Source organism: Ipomoea nil, unplaced genomic scaffold (genome assembly GCF_001879475.1).
Source record: "Ipomoea nil cultivar Tokyo-kokei standard unplaced genomic scaffold, Asagao_1.1 scaffold0302, whole genome shotgun sequence".
Lineage (NCBI taxonomy): Eukaryota > Viridiplantae > Streptophyta > Magnoliopsida > Solanales > Convolvulaceae > Ipomoea > Ipomoea nil.
This window is the reverse complement of record NW_017616730.1, coordinates 3,184,508-3,203,334: the sequence shown is the minus strand read 5'-3', so window position 1 is coordinate 3,203,334 and position 18,827 is coordinate 3,184,508. Positions and strand designations below refer to the sequence as shown.

Genomic DNA, 18,827 nt, shown 5'->3' with positions numbered 1-18,827 from the left:
GTTTTAAAAAAAATACTCCGTAAATTCTAATTGAATTTAAGATTTATAAGTCTAATTTGGACTTTACAAATTAAATAGCATAAGGGCGGTCTAAAATAGTGTCAAACTTTTATTTGCAAGAAAAATACTCCAAGTGTCGATTTATAAAGTACGAATCTCCCCTCGATCTTTATTCTTCAAATTGTGCTTGAATCAAATTGAGCACCTTCAACTCAACTCCATCTTCATAGTCTTGATTAGATTCACTTCTTTAATTAGGTCACTCTTAGCTTCATGAAATATCTTCGTTCTTGCTCTCGTCATCGAACCCTTCATGATTTGTAAATGATCTTTTTCTTTGTTGTCATCCTCATAAATTGTCCTTAATAGTGATGAATAGCAAAATTAATCTATAGTCCTATATTTTCTTTGTAAATTAAATTTATTTTTTAATTAAGCATATAGTAGATCAATTTATGAACACCCAACTAATAAAATTCTCACGGGTAAAGATTAGATGGGAAATTCAGAAAGGGAAAACAACTTTTTTCAATTCAAAATGGAAAATCTGAGATAGTGTGTGGGGTATATATATGTATGCAAATTAAAAACTTGAAGGCGCCAATTTTCTTTCTCTCAGAATGTCCGTTGAAGTCTCGCGGCAAATCTTCCTCTTCCGCTCTCTAATTGAGAACCGAAGGTTAAAAAACTCGCACCGATCCGAGTTGCTTCTCTTCCTTTAGCTCTGCTTCAAACATCTCGTTTTTATTCATGGATTTATTGTGTGCAATGTCTCTGCAGATTCGATGACGGAACTCTCCGAGTTCTCGAGTGCATTTTGGCCTCCAACGGCGCGAAATCGCTGATCGGTATCGTATCCGCTTTGAATGATTTCATGCGACGCGAGTCTCTCTCTGTCCTCCGTGAAATTAGTTCTCTCAGATCTGTTGACGATAAGCTTCTGATCGTTGAATTTCACGTTCGCGTTTTTGCTCTCATCGGCGATGTTGAGGTATGCGGATTTACTATCCTCCTTTTGTACAATGCCAAAATATCACACTGTATATCCTCGCGCGTATTTTATATTTATATATGTAGTCTATAGGTTTGTCTATTTAAATCTGCGCGTTCTTCTCCTTGAGCTAATTCACTTTCATATTTGATCTCTCCGCTATAACTGCCAATTTCGATGTACATTTTTAGTTTCAATAATTTTCTGCACATATTTATTGGTGGTTGAAGAAAATTAAATGGAAAATTTAATACGGAGTATATATAATCCTATTGCACATGGTGGGATGGTTGTACGTGCATTGGCAAGTGTGATAACTGATAAATTGATAATACAATGGCAAAAAGCTTGAGAAATTAAATGAGATGATGTATTTACTTTTATATTTTTGCGTCATCATTCTCACCATCTTTTTGCTTATTGATTTCCTTCCTTCGAATAAACCTTATACATTATGAACGGAGCCTGTTGTATTTGCAAACATCTGCCTTTATTTGGAACTACTCCTATGGTATACTATAGAAATTAATCAATTATGGACTGAATTAGCTATGCTAAGACTTAAGACTGCATATGGAATCAAAGCCACATACTTCATTTTTTTTAAAAAATGTGATAATTAGTTGTTCGCATGAATAGGGCTTTGAAATTGGAATAATTGTTTTAATGGAATATGAATCTTCATTCATCAAACTAGAGGCTATAAATTGTATCCCAAAAAGAACTTTCTGGTGATATATGTCATCTAGCAGAATTCCTGATTTTTTAATTAGCTAGTAGTATTTTGTATAATATTTTGCGATTTTGCATCTAGTAGAGTTGCTTGGCCTTGAGATACGAAGCATTGCTCATGCGAGAACAAAAGGCTAATAGTGATCAGACACTTCGAGTTTCATGTATTGAATGGCTCACCTTTGCGCAGCATTCGTTTCAGAATGGCTTTTATTCTATTGCAAGAAAGGTAAACTTTATAGGATGCAGCACTTTTAGTCTTTAGTCACCATATGAAATCAAGCTTTGTCTCACATGCTGCACACCTAGCATTTGTTAGATGTACTTTTTTCTTCAACATGGACAAATTTTCAAACATTTACTATTGTGACTGTAGTTCGTATCTTTGTTTTACTTTCAGACTTCCATGAGTCCATCTGACTTTCAATTTTGTAGGCATGTGAGAAGGCATTATTATGCTTTGATATGAAAAGCAACATAATTGACACTCAGACAGGTGACCTCTTCAATAATGTTCAATTGATTGAAAAAATCGAGGAGCTCAAATATTATGCTGCTATCACAGCTTCTTCACAATCTGGTATGTCAACTTTTTATATTAGGTAAGAGACAATCAATACTTTGTTTGACTTGTCAAAGATGATGTTCCAGGTGTCATTGGTTTGAGGTTTAATAAAGAATAAGAGCTTTGACTTTGTTTTCTAGTAATTGTGTTGACTAATTAGCCTAATGAGAAATGATGAAAGCAGTGGTTTAATTCCCACATCTATATTCAATTTAAAGGCTAATGTGCATTTTGCATGGGATTCTTTTCCCTGAACAGAGTTAACTATTTGAAGGTCTTGATTGGTTTAGAGACTAAGAGCTAAACCGTTGATGGTTAGGTCATGGATTCACCTTAAAAATAACCCCTGTCAAAGTGGTATGGTTCCATCCTTCTCAAACTGCATCATGCAGTATGTTCCAAGTCTGACCATTTACTGAGTTGCTACAGGTGGTCCTCTTCTGATCATAGTGCCCTGCTTTTATTAGGTTTTATAGTTATGGACTATGGAGGCACATACAGAGTAAGTTATATGTTGTTAACAATGGCATGTATCTTGTTCTCACATATGCACTGGCACAAGATATCATAATTATCAAAAGAAAGACGAGCAATTAGAGGTTTTGTTCTTTCAAGACCTCAAAATTTTTGAATATGGAGACCTGGCCAGAAGTTCAACAAGAATGATGCATAATCTTGTCTCAGCATCAATCTTTGCACCTTAAACAGATTTTGTTTTATTTGCATTTTATATGAGAATAATTAATGGAAGTGAAAGACAATTATAATTGTCTCATGGTTGGAAGTTTCTTTATGTCAAGTCTTGTCTGTGGTGTAAGTATGAAACTTGGAGTTAAGTTTATTTTTTTTACTCGAAAAAGTGGCGGGAAAGGAGGTCCTTACACCGTTGTTAATAATGTCTGTGGGCATATCATCAGTGCAGGCGCAGGCAGCACAGTACTTGAAGAAGAAAGCAGTTGACCACAGTTCAGATCATCCTTTTCCCGTTATTAAAGATAATGATTCCGGAAGTGCTAAATTCAGAAAAGGAATTAAAAGACGTCATCTACGGCAATTGCATCATGCCAGAAGCCGGTTGCCATCTTCTGCATGCCCTTCAGAAATGTGCTGAAAAATTTTGAGGTCCCTTCCAATCTTTATTTACCAACATCAATTCTTCTTAGCTTGCTGGCATAATAATATCTTCTCGCAGTTAATGTGAAAAAATTCCATCTACTTTATTTAGAGTGACAACTGACAAGAAGAAATAGAAAAAAAGATAATGACTTTAGTCATATCATTTGTGTTTTTGGTCATATTTGGGACAATATAATCCCAACCAAGTTGGTCAGATCGCTGGCTTAATAGTCACAAGATTACAAGTTCCAACTCTCAGCAGGAGTGGTCTATTGGCCTTTTTAGTTTGAGCCGATCAACTATATATGGACAATCTAAGCTAGTTTACCTCATTATAGTTCTTTGTTGGCTAGGATTACAAGGCGGGGTTACGCAGTACGTGCACACTCTCGGGTAGTAACGGTAACCCAAAGTTGGTCATATTCCATAGGCCATTGGTATGCATGCATTAGGAATTATTGTTATGCTATGGTAATGTCATGTGCTGGCTTCCTGCGATGACCAATTCGTTTTTTTCTGTTGGTCAAGTTGTCAATCAGACAAGGTCAAGCTGGACTAGTCTTGCACATTTATCTTCCAACCATGAACCTATACTAGCATCTGCATGGCAATAACAGCCCTGCCTTAGCTTGTAGAATATGATATTTGTGCTGAAATACTTAGGGAATCTGCAATTAATGTCATGCAAGAAACAAATAGTACATTTGCAGCAACAAACTAGCTTGGTCCCCCTCTCCGTGCTGTCACGTGCCTAGCATGTGCCTGTGTCAATGGTCATTGCATTCTGGGTTTGTTTTTTAGTCAGTCACATACATTCCGTAAGAAAGGTAGGTTTCATGGAAATTTGCATTTGGGATAGAACTAGAAGCCTCGGGAACCAAAGGCTAAGAGCGCAGCACAGTTTATGTAACTGTGTAGGTGGATGGTGACCTATTCAAACTTCCCAGCACCATAGAATTGAAGCTGGCCGGAATTGTCAAAGCTTTTAGATTTCTCAGAATCTCCACCGCATTTAGAATTAGACAAAAGAAAAATATATTGTAGAACATCCATTGTCCCAATAATGGAATCTTCCATATCACCAAGCGCATTCAATGTTTGCATCGGAGGTTGCGTGTTTTTATTTTCTTCAAGACGGTGAAGATGTCTGTTTTTCACCCATTCTTTATTCAAACCCATCTTAAAATAAACACCTCATGGGAACACATAAACAATGTTTACAAGCTTCTCATCCTGTCCACCCTGTCTCTTCTCCCTAAGAGCGTAGTTGTTTGAAACTGCGAAAACTCATACGCGTTTTTTAAGGTAATTACCGTTTAACATATATTCAACATACGTGCTGTAATTACTATACGAGTTTGACTAACTTTAATTTGGTCCATCAAATGAACATACAAATTGTCACACACAAATATTTTACATACTGTTTGGGTAAAGTCTAAAGTCTGTACGTGGTCCTAACTAACAAAGGACCACAAGAGGAGGTAAATCGACATTGTGGTTTTCAAGTCAATTGTCTGACTAACATGTTTGGGGTTTCTTCCTAGATATAGTTATATATCTAATTATATTGATTGTCTTAGTAGTAGTGTTAATAAAATAATAGTTTAGTACAACAAAAAATAGTATCTATACTAACAATATTGGTGTCGATTGACATTGTAAACTAGTAACATAAGATGGGGGAATGATTGTGATGATGATTCAAAGATTGAGTTATTTAGTAAAATATATTTCCCTAATATAAGGTGGAACGATGAAACTTGTTTATGAGCTAAGGCAGGTCATAATATTTTACTCCTAAGAAGAGCTACAGTACTAGGGAAAGAAAGCTGTTTTCCTCGGAATAGAAGATTAGGAGTTTGGAATCATGTGGAAGACATTAAATGCAGAAAGAGAGAATCAATAAGCTAAGGCCAGAATTGAATTGAATTGAAGCTGATCCAGATTTAAAATCTTTGTTTAATTAGGGTTTGCAATGCCACGGTTGTGGAATCTTTTCTTCTCATGCCAACCAACTGCTTAAATTCTTGCACGTGATCACCTTCTTAATTATTGAATTACAAACCCCTCCTATTGACTAATTAATTGTGGAATTGTGTGGTTTTGCTGATTAACAGCCTTCTTTATGTAGAAATTACTTTAGTTACCGTACATGTTTTCATACACACAGATACTTCATACTTACAAGAAGAAATATGGGCTGAAACCTCCATTAATCTTCTTGATAAGAACAGAATGTATGCCTTTCTTCAAGTAAAGAGGTCATAAAACTAGCTTGCATGATTAAATCGATTGTACGTACTCAAGATGTTATCCTTTTACTATTTTCTGTGCTTTCATGATCGTGTATAATATAGGGGGTGTTTGATAAATAACTGTTAGTTTATGGTTGTTACTTATTAGCTGATTAGGTTAATGATTTGACTAGTTGATAGGATTAGCTGATTGTAGAAAATGTTTGGTAAATTAGTTGTTAGTTGATAGCTGACTTTCTCAAAAAGCTGATCGAAAAACTACTTTGAGCAGCTTTTTGAATTTTAACATTTTGAACCAATAAGTTGTTACAAAAAGTTAATTAATCAAACACTCAGATTGATTGTCTAATTAAGTCAAACAACTAATATTGGTCAAATAAATCAAAATTGATTGATAAGCTAATTATGTATTGTTACCAAACATGGCCATAATTTTTTTTGGGTCTTTGTTTACACATATACATATTTGAGATTTGTATAATTTTACCAGTATAATTCCATGTGATTGGGAAGTATTTTGGATTGGACAAAAAATAAATTGCATAATATATAAGTGAAAAGAAAGACCTAAATGTATGTTCCAAAATTTTTGTGGTTCCTCCATGTGAATGTCCGCCAACAAACATTCACGTCGTCGAGCCAAACTTTTAGTTTCACTCTCTCTTGCTTCGGTCTAGGGTTTTTGCATCGTAACACATCCTGGTCTCTTCTTCTTTACTAAGCCCTAACCCTTGATCTTCTCCCATGAATTTATTGCACTTGTCTTATCTACTGTGCTTGCAATAAACAAATACCACTACCTTAAAAAAAATTGCAATGAATGTGATATCTTATATTATTTGATGTAATATATATATATATATATATATATATATATATATATATATATATATATAGGGAGGGGTTCTGGTGCAGTTATTTGCTTAGGTGTGGACGATATGTTTAAAAAAAAAAAACACGCCTCTAGAAGGAACCAAACAACTTAATCTTAAGCATGAAAATGGCACACCTTCCGTACACAAATCACGCGCCTTAAGTAATCAAACCACGCACCTTAAGTACACAAACCATGCACCTAAGGTTTTAAAATGGCGCACCACCTTAAACTTCAGGTTGACGTACCTTAAGTTTCAACAACTAATCACATTAAGCATAAAAACCACGCACCTTAAGCACACAAACTACACACCTTAAGCACAAAAACCACGCACCTTAAATTTGACTTATACTAGATGCAAAAATTACCAAATTGTCACTGCATTTTTTTTATTTTGTTAATCTTAGATGTCGATTTTGGCAAGATCAATGGCTCTCCTCTCACCGTACAACCGCACCTGGGCACACCAATCACATTTGAACATATATATATATATATATATATATATATATATATATATATATATATATATATATATATATATAAAGTTTATGGAGTTGATCAGTATTGTGTGACAACTTTTTTCACTATTGAACTTGAAACTTTGTAGTTAAAAAGTTAATTCTGCATCCAATTTAGTTATGATTGCTCATATTTATATTTTGACGGGTTGTATAGTACTAAGTACTACGGTGACATTATGAGTGCTAACTGTGCATCCAATTTATTAATGATAGCACATATTCATATTTTGACAAGCTGTATTAAGTACTATGGTGACACAACACTCGATATAATCCAAATGTCACATATAATAAGGTTGTATATGGTGCGGCAAATCAGTAAGACTCCGATCGACACTTAAATTTTAGTAATTATTTATTATATTGTGGAATCAAATAAAAATTTTTGAGTACTACTGAGTCAAATTTTTATTTATTATTTATTATATTGTTGAAATAAATATTTTTTTTGAGTACTATGACTTAGTATTTATATATATATATATATATATATATATATATATATATATTTCAACCTATTGAAGGACAAAGAGTTAATATCGCATCCATTAAGGTTTGAAGTCACACTCTCTCATTCTCCCACATGAAAAAGCAACTTAGTACTACAAGACCACAATGGCTGGAATCACATAATTTATAATATATGAAACTAATTATAATATAATGAATTTCACAAGCTAGGTCTTGGCGTCTTGTTAGCCAAAAAAAAAAGAAGAAGAAGAAGAAGATATTCTTAAGAGAGATTATTGCAACCCATTGGCGGTGGTCAACTTCTAGCCACCCTTTGTTATTTATGATCACATACATCTTCTAAACAAAATAACTTAATTACTAGAATTAAAGGAGATCTCCTTGGTATCACCACAAGTTTGAAGGCTAAATCACCATTGAAATATGTTACGTTTTTACTTTGTATGAAATGAAACTTAGTCAATTCTTCATAATTATATATTGACAATATTAATTATATTATTAGTTAGGTTCACTTTTAATTACCTAAATTAAAAAAAAAAAAAAAACTCTGATATTAAGTCTTCATTCAAATTTATAATATATATATATATATATATATATATATATATATATATATATATATATATATATATATATATATATATATATATATCATGTGATACAATAGTATAGAAGTGACCTAATATAACATAGTATATTAGATTCTTCCAAAAGGCTGAACCCCAACCCTAAGGGCCCCCACACCCCGGCCCGACAGAGCATTTGGGAGGATGTAAATCATGGTGACTCAACTGAACATGAACCATAAAGGCTAGACCGGTGCTCACTGCACACAAGGAGCCCCTCACTTTGAGAGGTTGCTCCCACACTGCCGCTGGTTGCTCTCACATACTATATTAGATTGTTTTGCCGGATGGGAGTGGCTGCAATCAAAATATTTTATTGTCTGCTAGAATACGTTTAACTCCTTCATGTAGCGATTATAAATAGGAGTCCCCATAAAGCTCATTCTCTTTCAAATTAAACTACGTAGACTAGTCATATTATTACTATTATTATTTATGTTGCCTAGCTTTCATTTGCTTCTCTGATCTTCATCTCCCTCCGCCCTCTTCCAATAATTAACACTACGTACCTACCGGCCGGAAAAATCTTTGCGCTAGCTTCCTGCAAATTGCGGTGGTTCGGCGGCAGAAATGGGCGGAGGAAGCTCTCCTTGCGCTTCCTGCAAATTGCTAAGGCGCCGCTGCGCCAAAGACTGCATTTTTGCCCCTTACTTCCCTCCCGATGACCCTCACAAGTTCGCCATTGTCCACAAGGTTTTCGGCGCAAGTAATATCAGCAAAATGCTGCAGGTATATACATATATATGTAATCTGATATATATGATATGATCGATCTTTCTTAGCTTGCATTGACTTGACTGTTGGATTGATTGTTTCAGGAACTTCCGGTGAACCAGCGAGCCGACGCGGTGAGCAGCCTGGTATACGAAGCGAATGCGCGGATGAGAGATCCGGTGCACGGCTGCGTGGGCGCGATTTCGTATTTGCAGAACCAAGTTTCGCAGCTGCAAATGCAGCTGGCGGTGGCTCAGGCCGAGATACTATGCATCCAGATGCAGCAGCAGCAGCAGCAAGAACCCGCCGCCATCTTGCCGCCGCAACTCTACGGCGACGACAAATCGTCGCTCCTTATGTCCACATCCGCCGCCGCGTTTACTTCCAACCTGGACAGCCTCCAGCAGCTGCAGTACCAGCTGGCGGGTTTCACCTCTTCCAGCAACGCCGCCGCCGCCGCCGCAGCGCAAGACCCTCTAAAACGAGAGTCTCTCTGGACTTGATCGGACATTATATATGGAAGCTAGTTTTGGAGTTCTAAGTAGTGTTGTAATCATCGATCATCGGATCATTTTATGTATTGTTGATTAACTAACACTGTACTGTACTAGCTTCAATTCTCCGATTATCCTTTTTGTTCATAAAAATATATATCCCGGCGGCCTAGCTCCGTTAATCATCTAGATAAGCTCGGAGCTCTTTCATATAATTAAAGTTGGATACCATTTAGACACGTACAGATGGATATAAATTAAACATCCTTAAAAAAACGAAATATACTATTGGATCTATTATTAATGGGTCGGCATGCAAGATGATTAATTAATTAAAGTTGTAGGGAAATAGTCAACTGTAGCATGTGATCGAGGAGGGAGGGAGGGAGGGAGTGTGGAGTAAGAGTGAAGGAGGGTTAACTGAATTGGTTCTTTATCAGTCTTGAGCTCCGATCCCCTCCCAAGTCTGGCTGCTGGTCGGTGCGTGGCATGCAAAATACAGCCGCCCGGTATGTATATATATATATATATATATATATATATATAGAATAAGAATCATATAAGAATCATTCTTTAGATAGGAACCTAAGAACTAATCTAAACCCTTTATTTTATCCAATCTATGGTTCATGTTTAATATGTTTTAATTAGTTTCGTAACGGTTGTTGGGTTTTATTTTTAGTCGACCAAGGGTATTTTAGTAACTCAAAGCAGTGCATGTGAGTGGAATGTGAGAATTAATCGTTGATTCTTTGTATTCTGGCTGGAGTTGTTTACCTAGGGTTGACTGTGTTGTAGACTCCATCTTCTCACCCTCGTTGGCATTCGCTTCTCCCCTGTCTACGCTGGTGGTATATTCCTCGTCTCTACTTGAGTTTCCCGTCTGGGATGGCTGGCAGTGATGATCGGAACCTTAAGTGCCCCCAGCCAGCGACAAGGTCGTCCGATGCTCGAGGTGGGTTTCCTTTTTTTTTTTTTTTTTTTTTTTCAATGAGTTTTGCATGTTTTGTGTTTCTTGCTGAGTGGGAGTTCCTGGGATTTTGTTTGAACTCTGATGATGTGACTGATGATGTATTCTGCATGAGGTTTTGAACTTATTAAGGAGATGGGAATTTAGTTGTGTCCATGGTATTTAGTTTTGGGTTTGAAAATATACTAAAAGAGGTAGTTGGTGTTTGGTTTTGTAATGGAATTAGGAACATTTAATTTGATTGATGTTAATGAATTACATATAAACTATGATGCGTTTTGGTTTCTGGTAATAGAAAATATATCTTTGGGTAATTTGATCATGTGTTTGACTGCTGTTGGCATCCTATTTTCAATTAAAGATTAAAGTTGGTATATTATAGAAGGTGATGCATGTTCTTTTGTCTTTATATTATTAAACGGTTAGCTAATGTCTTGTTTCAATGGAGATATATGCGATGAGGCCTCTGATTTTTAAATCTCCAACCCAGATTTATTTTCTTATTGAGGGTGGTGCTTTTTTTGCTGCTGTTTTGTATCACTCAGAATTACTCTGTGGCACATGGTGGGCTCAGATGGCACACATTGAAATACGCAGGTACACATGGTTTGGCACACGTGTGCACACACTGCATTATGTGAGGGCTCATGGTTCATATTTTGGTTCTGGGTTGTGTTGTGTGTTAATTTACTTGTAGTTTGTGCTGTAGCCTTTGATTGACCATGTTATCGAGAAGGTGAGGGCTGTAGCAAGCATTGTTATAGAGTTGATGGAGGTGTTTCACGAGGCTGCTAGAGCTTGTTCAAGTGCACAGAAGGATAACTTCATCTAGGTCCTAAGCGTAGCTCAGTTGCTGTTGGGGATGGGCCCACTGGCTCCTAGTCATATTAGGGCCACTTAGTAGCCTGCTAAGTCGACTTTCACGTAGACCCAGGATGCATTCTAGGCTAATCCTGCAAATTTGCGTGTAGTCAAGGACAAAGCTAGTGGCGTGTGATCATTCGTAACTAGTTGATTAGCACTTTACTTCACTTGGGCACATTCTTGTATTCTGATTATGAGATATGATAGATAATTTTTGGTTGATTTTTACTTTTGTATTGGCACATTTTTTCTTAATGAATGACGCTTTGATGTAATGTTGCACATAGGTCATATCTTCCTGGGTTCTGATGTTCCAATATAACAGTATTTTGACACATTGTGGCACACAATGCGATATGGCACATACAATTCAATATAAGTGCACATCATCTTCTTTTTCTCTTTTCATCCGTGAACACATTCCATATCGTTTGGCACAAACAGGATGAGCCGTGTCTACGCCATATTCTTTACAATAAAAAAAGTTTTCGTAAATTCATTTTTGCAGTGTTATTGGACGAAACGGCACACACTACATAATCCAAGTGCTCAACAAAACGACTCCTATACAATTGCAGAATTTGGCACACACATTGCAATAAGGCACAGACTCAATCTTTACGTAATGGCACAGACATGTTAACGTAATCGCACACTGAAGTGTATTACATGAACCTGTTCACCATGGATTCAGTGTAGAAGAATTTTAGCATTTGATGGCACACTAAGATCAACCTTAGTGCACGCCAGTTCATGGTGATAATAACGCTTCGCAGTATGGCACACATGGTGTAGCCCAGGTGCACACTTCCTTCTTGTACACTTTAAGTGCCGAACCTAATTATGGGCATTATGGCACACTCAATCTCAACGTAATGGCACATACATGTTAACGTAAGCGCACATCGGAGTGTATTACATGAACCTAATTTCTGTGGATTCAATCTAGTAGAATTTTAACACATGATGGCACACTCAGATTAACCTTAGTGCACGCCAGTACATGATCACAATAACGCTTCACAGTATGGCACACATGGTGCAACCCATATGCACACCACCTTCTTGTACGCCTTTAAGTGCAGAACCTAATTATGGGCATTATGGCACACACGTGAAACCTAAGTGCACACGCTACATTATGTTAAGGCACACACTACATTATATTAAGGCACACACTGCATTGCATGATTCAGTGTGTGCGGTAACGTACAGGGCAATGCCCAAAAATGGTATAATCATAACATGATTGCAGCCAAATGCACATACCACCCTTGTATGCTTTCACATAGCAGCACAAATGGATGTATTCAAATAAATTCCAATTGTACGTACGCACAGGTATATGGGGTCAAATATTAATGTTACCAAAAACATTAGGACTCCTTCCTTATCTTCTCATCCTAAAATCTTGGAAAGAATCCGAATACCATATTTGATTAAAATTGGAATTTGAATTAAATTACACAAATATCCTTTTTAATTAATTATGTGTAAGATGCACATAAAAATATATACTAATCTAGACCATTGATTAAACAAATTTGAATGGGATGGATTAGTTCTCACGTTCCTACCTAACAAAGGGTTCTTACTTGAAGGCCCCCCTATATATATATATATATATATATATATATATATATATATATATATATATATATATGTTGGTACCGTTGGTAGAAAAACACAAATAATAATAAAAAATAAGATTATTATTGTCTGGAAAGAAGGGAAGAAAAAGTTGAAGAAATTTGGCTAGTGTTTGGTGTTGGGTTTTTGCAAGAGTTGAGTGAGCACTCTTTCCTTAAAACCTTATTTGCCACCTCCCAAAGATACTAGGAGCGTTGTGGCCTAGGCTTCCCAGGATAAAACTTGCTATGATTCAGTGTTTGAGCATTCAAACAAAGAATCCGGCGAGCAAGACGTGGTTATGAACACAGTAGGCCAAGAAAGAGTAGAAGCAGAGAGGTTTTGAAGCTGAAAAAAAACGAACTTTCGTGAACTATAATTCCATAATCTAATCTATAATCGATGAACTATAATTCTATAATCGATGAACTATAATTCCATAATCTAATCTATGAACTAAAAATTCCAGAATGAATGAACTAAAATTCCATAATCTATAAACTAAAATTTCAGAATCGATGAACTACAATTCCATAATCGATGAACTATAATTCCATAATCAATGAACTATAGTTCCATAATCTATGAACTAAAATTCCAGAATGAATGAATAATATAATGTTGTTGCTGAGAATCGAACCTGAATTTTTTTTAAAGGGGAGACGCGCATTTTTTAATAAAACGACGTCGTTTTGGCATCCGTATGCACCATGCATGGTGCATACGGATGCACAGCATAACTATCCGATTTTGAGCGCATAATAGCGAAAGCAAAATGGTCTAGGTCAATTTTTACAACAGTGATCATATGACATTTCATCTTGTGAGTCGATAAAAAATTGTCTACATTCAAGATAAGATTTGAGAGTTCAAATTGTATTTTCCTATACTTATATAACTCCAAACATGATCATATGCTATAATTCAGCAATCCCAATTTGGACATCACGGTCCAACTTTAAATCCTCAAGAACACAACAAAAATCCCTCCTTCAATACTTAAATTCAAGACTTGGGCTCTCCATTACTATTTAGCCCAAGCAAATCTGTGTAATTAAAATCTCTAAAAGCCCAGTCGAATGTAGCCTAATCGTTATATAGTGCACCAGGATGTCGTTATGCTGTGCATCCGTATGCACCATATGCCAAAACGATGTCGTTTTATTAAAAAACGAGCGTCTCCCCTTTAAAAAAAATTCAGGTTCAATTCCCAGCAACAACATTATATTGTTCATTTATTCTGGAATTTTAGTTTATAGATTATGGAACTATAGTTCATTGATTATGGAATTATAGTTCATCGATTATGGAATTGTAGTTCATCGATTCTGAAATTTTAGTTTAAAGATTATGAAATTTTAGTTCATTCATTCTGAAATTTTTAGTTCATAGATTAGATTATGGAATTATAGTTCATCGATTATGAAATTTTAGTTCATATGTTGTTGTTGGAAATTGAACCTAATTTTTTTTTTAAGGGAGACGCGCGTTTTATTAAAACGACGTCGTTTTTCTTCGCCGGATGCACAGCATAATTTGCCATGCACAATGTATTTGTGTTTGGGCCTGAATTGTTGGGCTCGAATCTCGATTACACCGTTTTTTATTTTATTTTATTTGAATATATCTCGATTACAACATTGGAGCATGGAGATTTGATTTCATCTATCGAACATGTAGAATTTGCGAGGTCCAAAATTGAGAGAAAAAAAAAACTCAAAAAATACTACATGTATTTTCATTCTCTACTTTTAATTTTTATTTCTAAATTTAAAATTTTGATATAAATACATTTATATGGACTCACATGAAGAAAATAGTCTTTCAGTGCCCGTAATATAAAGAGTAAATTTGAATGAATAAAATTAGAGAGTACATGTAGTAGAACTCAAAAAACTCAAAAAAACTCGGATGGAGTGATCTGACACTTCTCATTTGGTTGCAAACTTGTAATTCGTTTAAAAATTAAGGGCAATTGAAAAAAATAAAACGAAATGTTAGATTAAAAAATTTTAATCACAAAATTTGAGATCTATGACAAATAGATGTGTCAGGGGCAAATGAGAACTCTCCATTATTAGTACAGGGGAGACTTAGTTGTCCATTTGTGCTTCTGAGTTTATATAAGACGTCAGAACTATTACGCCGGTTACTTTGCCTCCGTCGGCTTTTTCTGCCGGAATGGCCGACCAGAAATTCTCCCACCAAATAGTTGCCATACCATTCCCAGGAAGAGGCCACATCAACCCGTTGATGAACCTCTGCAAGATCATAGCCATGGCGAAACCCCAAGTTCTCATCACCTTCGTCGTCACCGAAGAGTGGCACGGTTTACTCAGCTCCGACGCCGCCATGCCGGTAAACGTCCGGTTTGGGTGTATTCCCGACGTCCTCCCTTCCGAGCTGATCCGGTCCAAAGATTATCCCTGCTTCATCCGAGCCGTCTTTACGGATATGGAAGCTCCCGTTGACCGCCTTCTTGACGCTGTCGAGGCGCCGGCGGCTAGCGTTATTATCTCCGACGTGTTCTTGTTGACGTGGGTACTGGGTGTCGGAAATCGGAGGAATATTCCGGTGGCGTGTTTTTGGTGCGGGTCTGTCACGATGTTCTCTCTTTGGTTTCATCACCGACTGCTACTCGTGAATGGGCATTTTGATGCGAATTTGTCCGGTACGCTTGTCTTTTTCCCTAGAAATTAATATTTATAAATAAGCATTTATATATTTTTAGGGAAAATGACACTTTTTACCCCTGAGTTATATATTTATAGCATTTTTTCTCCTTTAATTATTTAGATAAGCATATTAGTCTCCTCAATTATTTTAAAAGTGGTGTTTTTTACCCCTAATATATTAAATTGACGTTTATATACCCTTAAAGTAAACATTTTATTTATTTTACTACTTCAACAAATTATTGCGTATACGTAGGGATGACCACGGTTCGGTTTGAATTGAACCGGATACTAAAGCAATCGAATTAATAGTTTCCGGTTATAATTCAGATATAGAACCCAATATTTAAATGTCAATTTATTAAAATTATGTATCGAAAAAATTGAATCTTGAACCGTGAACCGGCGATTCCGGATCCGGTTTGCGATTTTGAACCGCTCTTATTTTAAAATTTTATTTTTTATTTTAAAATAGTCTAAATTCAACAATAAATGTATTTTATTTTTTCAGTTCGGAACATGAACCGTCCGTTCCGGCTCACGATTTTAATAAACTCTAAATATCGAATTTCAATTCTAAATTGTAATTGGAATATTTCGGTTTGGTTGTTATAGTGTTTGCTTGGTTTGAACCAAATTATGGTCATAATTTGTTGGAGAAAAAAAAATAAATTAAATATTTAGTTTAAAGGTAAATATGTCCATTTAACATTTCAGAGGGGGAGGGAGAGGGGGAGGGGGGGGGGGGGGGGTGGGAGAACAGCCACTTCAATAATTTAGGGGAAAAAATGCTATAGGTATATAACTCAGGGGAAAAAGTGCCATTTTCCCTATTTTTTAAATTTAAGTTGTACCGTTTATAAATAAGCATATATATTCTATGTTGGGATATATATGTTATATTAAAATAATAAAAGTATGAGAATATAAACTTTTAATTTATGAGAATATAAATTATTTTAGTGTAGGAATAAAATTTGGTGTAAATAGGTTGGAGATGAAAAAAATTTGGTGTAAGAATATGCTGGGAATATTCTTTTTAATGTAAAATTTAGTGTAAAATTTGGTGTTTTGGGTTGGAGATAGTCTAAGAGGTCGGGACCTATTCTGGCCGAGACCCAATAGACCGAGGCCTATGGGTCGTGGCCTATGAGCGAGACCTTATGGGCTGAGGCCCCATGGACTTGCTCAGCTTCCAGGGTTCTCCAATCATAATATATCCATCATTGTTGTATCTTCATTATCATTTCACATAATTAATTACATGCATGCAGAGAAAGGAGATGAAGTGGTGGACTACATCCCTGGAGTTTCTTCCATGCTTGTGAAGGATCTTCCGCCACTATTCCATGGCAAACCTCCAGGTCCAGCTGTGCGTTCGCTTCTTCTTGGTTCTTTCTCAGCAGCACAGAGAGCGCAATACCTTCTGTTCACTTCTATTGCAGAATTGGAAACTGCCGCCATTGAAGCTCTCAGACCTAAACTTCAAACCTCTATTTATTCCATCGGCTCTGCAATACCTTACTTCTATACTGACCAAACTTACCCAGATTACCTCACCTGGCTCGATGCTCAACCCGCGCGTTCTGTGTTGTATATTTCTCAGGGAAGCTTTCTGTCGCTTTCGGCTGAGCAGATGGAAGAGATCGTCGCCGGCGTTCATGACAGCGGAGTTCGTTTCTTCTGGGTGGCGCGTGAAAACACGCAGCGGCTGAGGGAGAGGGAGAGAGGTGGCGGTGGCAAGCAATTAGGGTTAATAGTGGCGTGGTGTGATCAACTGAGGGTGTTGCGCCACCGCTCTGTGGGCGGCTTTTGGACGCATTGCGGGTGGAACTCCATCAAAGAAGGGGCGTTCGCCGGCGTTCCTTTTCTTGCTTTTCCGATAGCTCTTGATCAGCTCACAAACAGCAAGCAGATTGTGGAAGATTGGAAGATTGGGTGGAGTGTAGTGAGGAAGAACAATGATGATGATGATGGTGGGATAGTGAAAAGAGGAGAGATTGCGCAACTTGTGAGGAGATTTATGGAGTGTGGGTGCGATAATAATAATGAAAGTAAAGAATTGAGGAGAAGAGCAAATCAGATTGGAGAGATGTGCAGAGAGTCAACAGAAGGCGGATTGGCTAAGCACGATCTTCAAACATTCATTGAAGATGTTTTAGGAACGAGTTCTATTACATAGACTCCCAAAATTCTACTCCCTCATTTATACTCTGTGAGGTGGCAATCCAGGATTGGTTATTTTCATCATGTGAGTCCACAGAAAAATGTCTACAAGAACATGTGAGCGGAAATACAAGTTGGGAGTTTAAAATGGGAGTACACCAAGTATTTTTCTTTAGGAACCGGCAAATAAGATTTTAAGGAGAGAGGGTATGGACTTGTACTAATTAATTAAAAATTTTTAGAAAATAATAATCTTTTTCATAGGATTATATTGTGTTTTTCTACAAATGGTGAAATTTTGAATTCATAAACAGATACATACAAGTATATTTGATGACACATACATTTGCACCGACTCTAAAACCTAGTCAGTAGTCCAATCGTTATACCCTACACCACGGCGCACATAGCACTGTGCGCCGCGCGCCTCCCAAAACGACATCGTTTTGGGAGGCGCGGTAGGAAGTTGCTGGGATTATGTGTATTTATTCACACAGTTATGTGTATTTGTTCATACAGTTATGTGTATTGGTTCATACAGTTATGTACATTTTTTTATACAATTATGTACATTCTTTTTATACAATTATGTACATTCGAATCAGAAAATTTGTGTGTATTATGTTAATAGTTGATGTGTATTATGTATTATGTTAGATTATGTGTATTATCTTTTAAAAAGAGTATGTATATTTTGTCATATAATTATGTACATTCATGTATACAATTATTTGTATTATAGTATAACATTATGTACATTCTTGAACAGCGGGTTTTTTTTTTAAAGAAAAAACTATTGCCATTCACTGGGGCGGGAAATTTCAAAAAAAAAAAAAATTAAAACGACGTCGTTTTGCATCTGGGCGCATATTGCAACGTGCGCCGTGGTGTAGGATATAAATTGCCTCAGTAGTCACTTCGCTCCTATATTGTTTGCTACACACATGTAAAAATGCATGGATGAATGTCATGTCATACTAAGAACTATTCAGAATTCATGCATGCACAAATCAAATTACAAACTATTTGTGTTATCAACTAGTTTACACATAAATTGGTCTCTCAGTGTGTGATCGAGAAAGAGAGGTGAGTTTAAATTAGAATAATTCGCTCATTTAAAAAATGAGAGCTGATCTCATCAGCCCATTAGGG

At 36.3% G+C, this 18,827-nt stretch overlaps 3 protein-coding genes across 3 annotated transcripts; all 3 read left to right on the top strand.

Annotated features, from left to right (window-relative positions):
- Positions 1–565: 565 nt before the first annotated feature.
- LOC109159326 lies at positions 566–3,416 on the top strand. Its single transcript, XM_019307459.1, has 5 exons — positions 566–679; positions 781–991; positions 1,809–1,952; positions 2,159–2,303; positions 3,206–3,416. The coding sequence occupies exons 1-5, from the start codon at positions 621–623 to the stop codon at positions 3,397–3,399; spliced, it is 753 nt and encodes a 250-aa protein (XP_019163004.1). The 5' UTR covers positions 566–620; the 3' UTR covers positions 3,400–3,416.
- Positions 3,417–8,595: 5,179 nt separating this feature from the next.
- On the top strand, positions 8,596–9,400 carry LOC109159334 (LOB domain-containing protein 12). Its single transcript, XM_019307471.1, has 2 exons — positions 8,596–8,892; positions 8,982–9,400. The coding sequence occupies exons 1-2, from the start codon at positions 8,734–8,736 to the stop codon at positions 9,378–9,380; spliced, it is 558 nt and encodes a 185-aa protein (XP_019163016.1). The 5' UTR covers positions 8,596–8,733; the 3' UTR covers positions 9,381–9,400.
- Positions 9,401–14,857: 5,457 nt separating this feature from the next.
- On the top strand, positions 14,858–17,880 carry LOC109163067 (UDP-glycosyltransferase 87A1-like). The gene is made up of 3 exons (XM_019311788.1): positions 14,858–15,505; positions 16,784–17,671; positions 17,852–17,880. Exons 1-3 carry the CDS (start codon positions 15,016–15,018, stop codon positions 17,863–17,865), a joined length of 1,392 nt encoding a protein of 463 aa, XP_019167333.1. The 5' UTR covers positions 14,858–15,015; the 3' UTR covers positions 17,866–17,880.
- The last annotated feature ends 947 nt before the right edge of the window (positions 17,881–18,827 follow it).

What these genes read in the sequence shown, in the direction of transcription:
- LOC109159334 (XM_019307471.1), top strand. Translation starts at nt 8,734, where the DNA reads ATGGGCGGAGGAAGCTCTCCTTGCGCTTCCTGCAAATTGCTAAGGCGC. An exon ending in ATATCAGCAAAATGCTGCAG is followed by an intron (nt 8,893 to 8,981) that starts GTATATACATAT and finishes TGATTGTTTCAG; the next exon opens with GAACTTCCGGTGAACCAGCG.
- LOC109163067 (XM_019311788.1), top strand. Translation starts at nt 15,016, where the DNA reads ATGGCCGACCAGAAATTCTCCCACCAAATAGTTGCCATACCATTCCCA. An exon ending in TTTTGATGCGAATTTGTCCG is followed by an intron (nt 15,506 to 16,783) that starts GTACGCTTGTCT and finishes ACATGCATGCAG; the next exon opens with AGAAAGGAGATGAAGTGGTG.
- LOC109159326 (XM_019307459.1), top strand. Translation starts at nt 621, where the DNA reads ATGTCCGTTGAAGTCTCGCGGCAAATCTTCCTCTTCCGCTCTCTAATT. An exon ending in TTTATTCTATTGCAAGAAAG is followed by an intron (nt 1,953 to 2,158) that starts GTAAACTTTATA and finishes TCAATTTTGTAG; the next exon opens with GCATGTGAGAAGGCATTATT. An exon ending in CACAGCTTCTTCACAATCTG is followed by an intron (nt 2,304 to 3,205) that starts GTATGTCAACTT and finishes GCATATCATCAG; the next exon opens with TGCAGGCGCAGGCAGCACAG.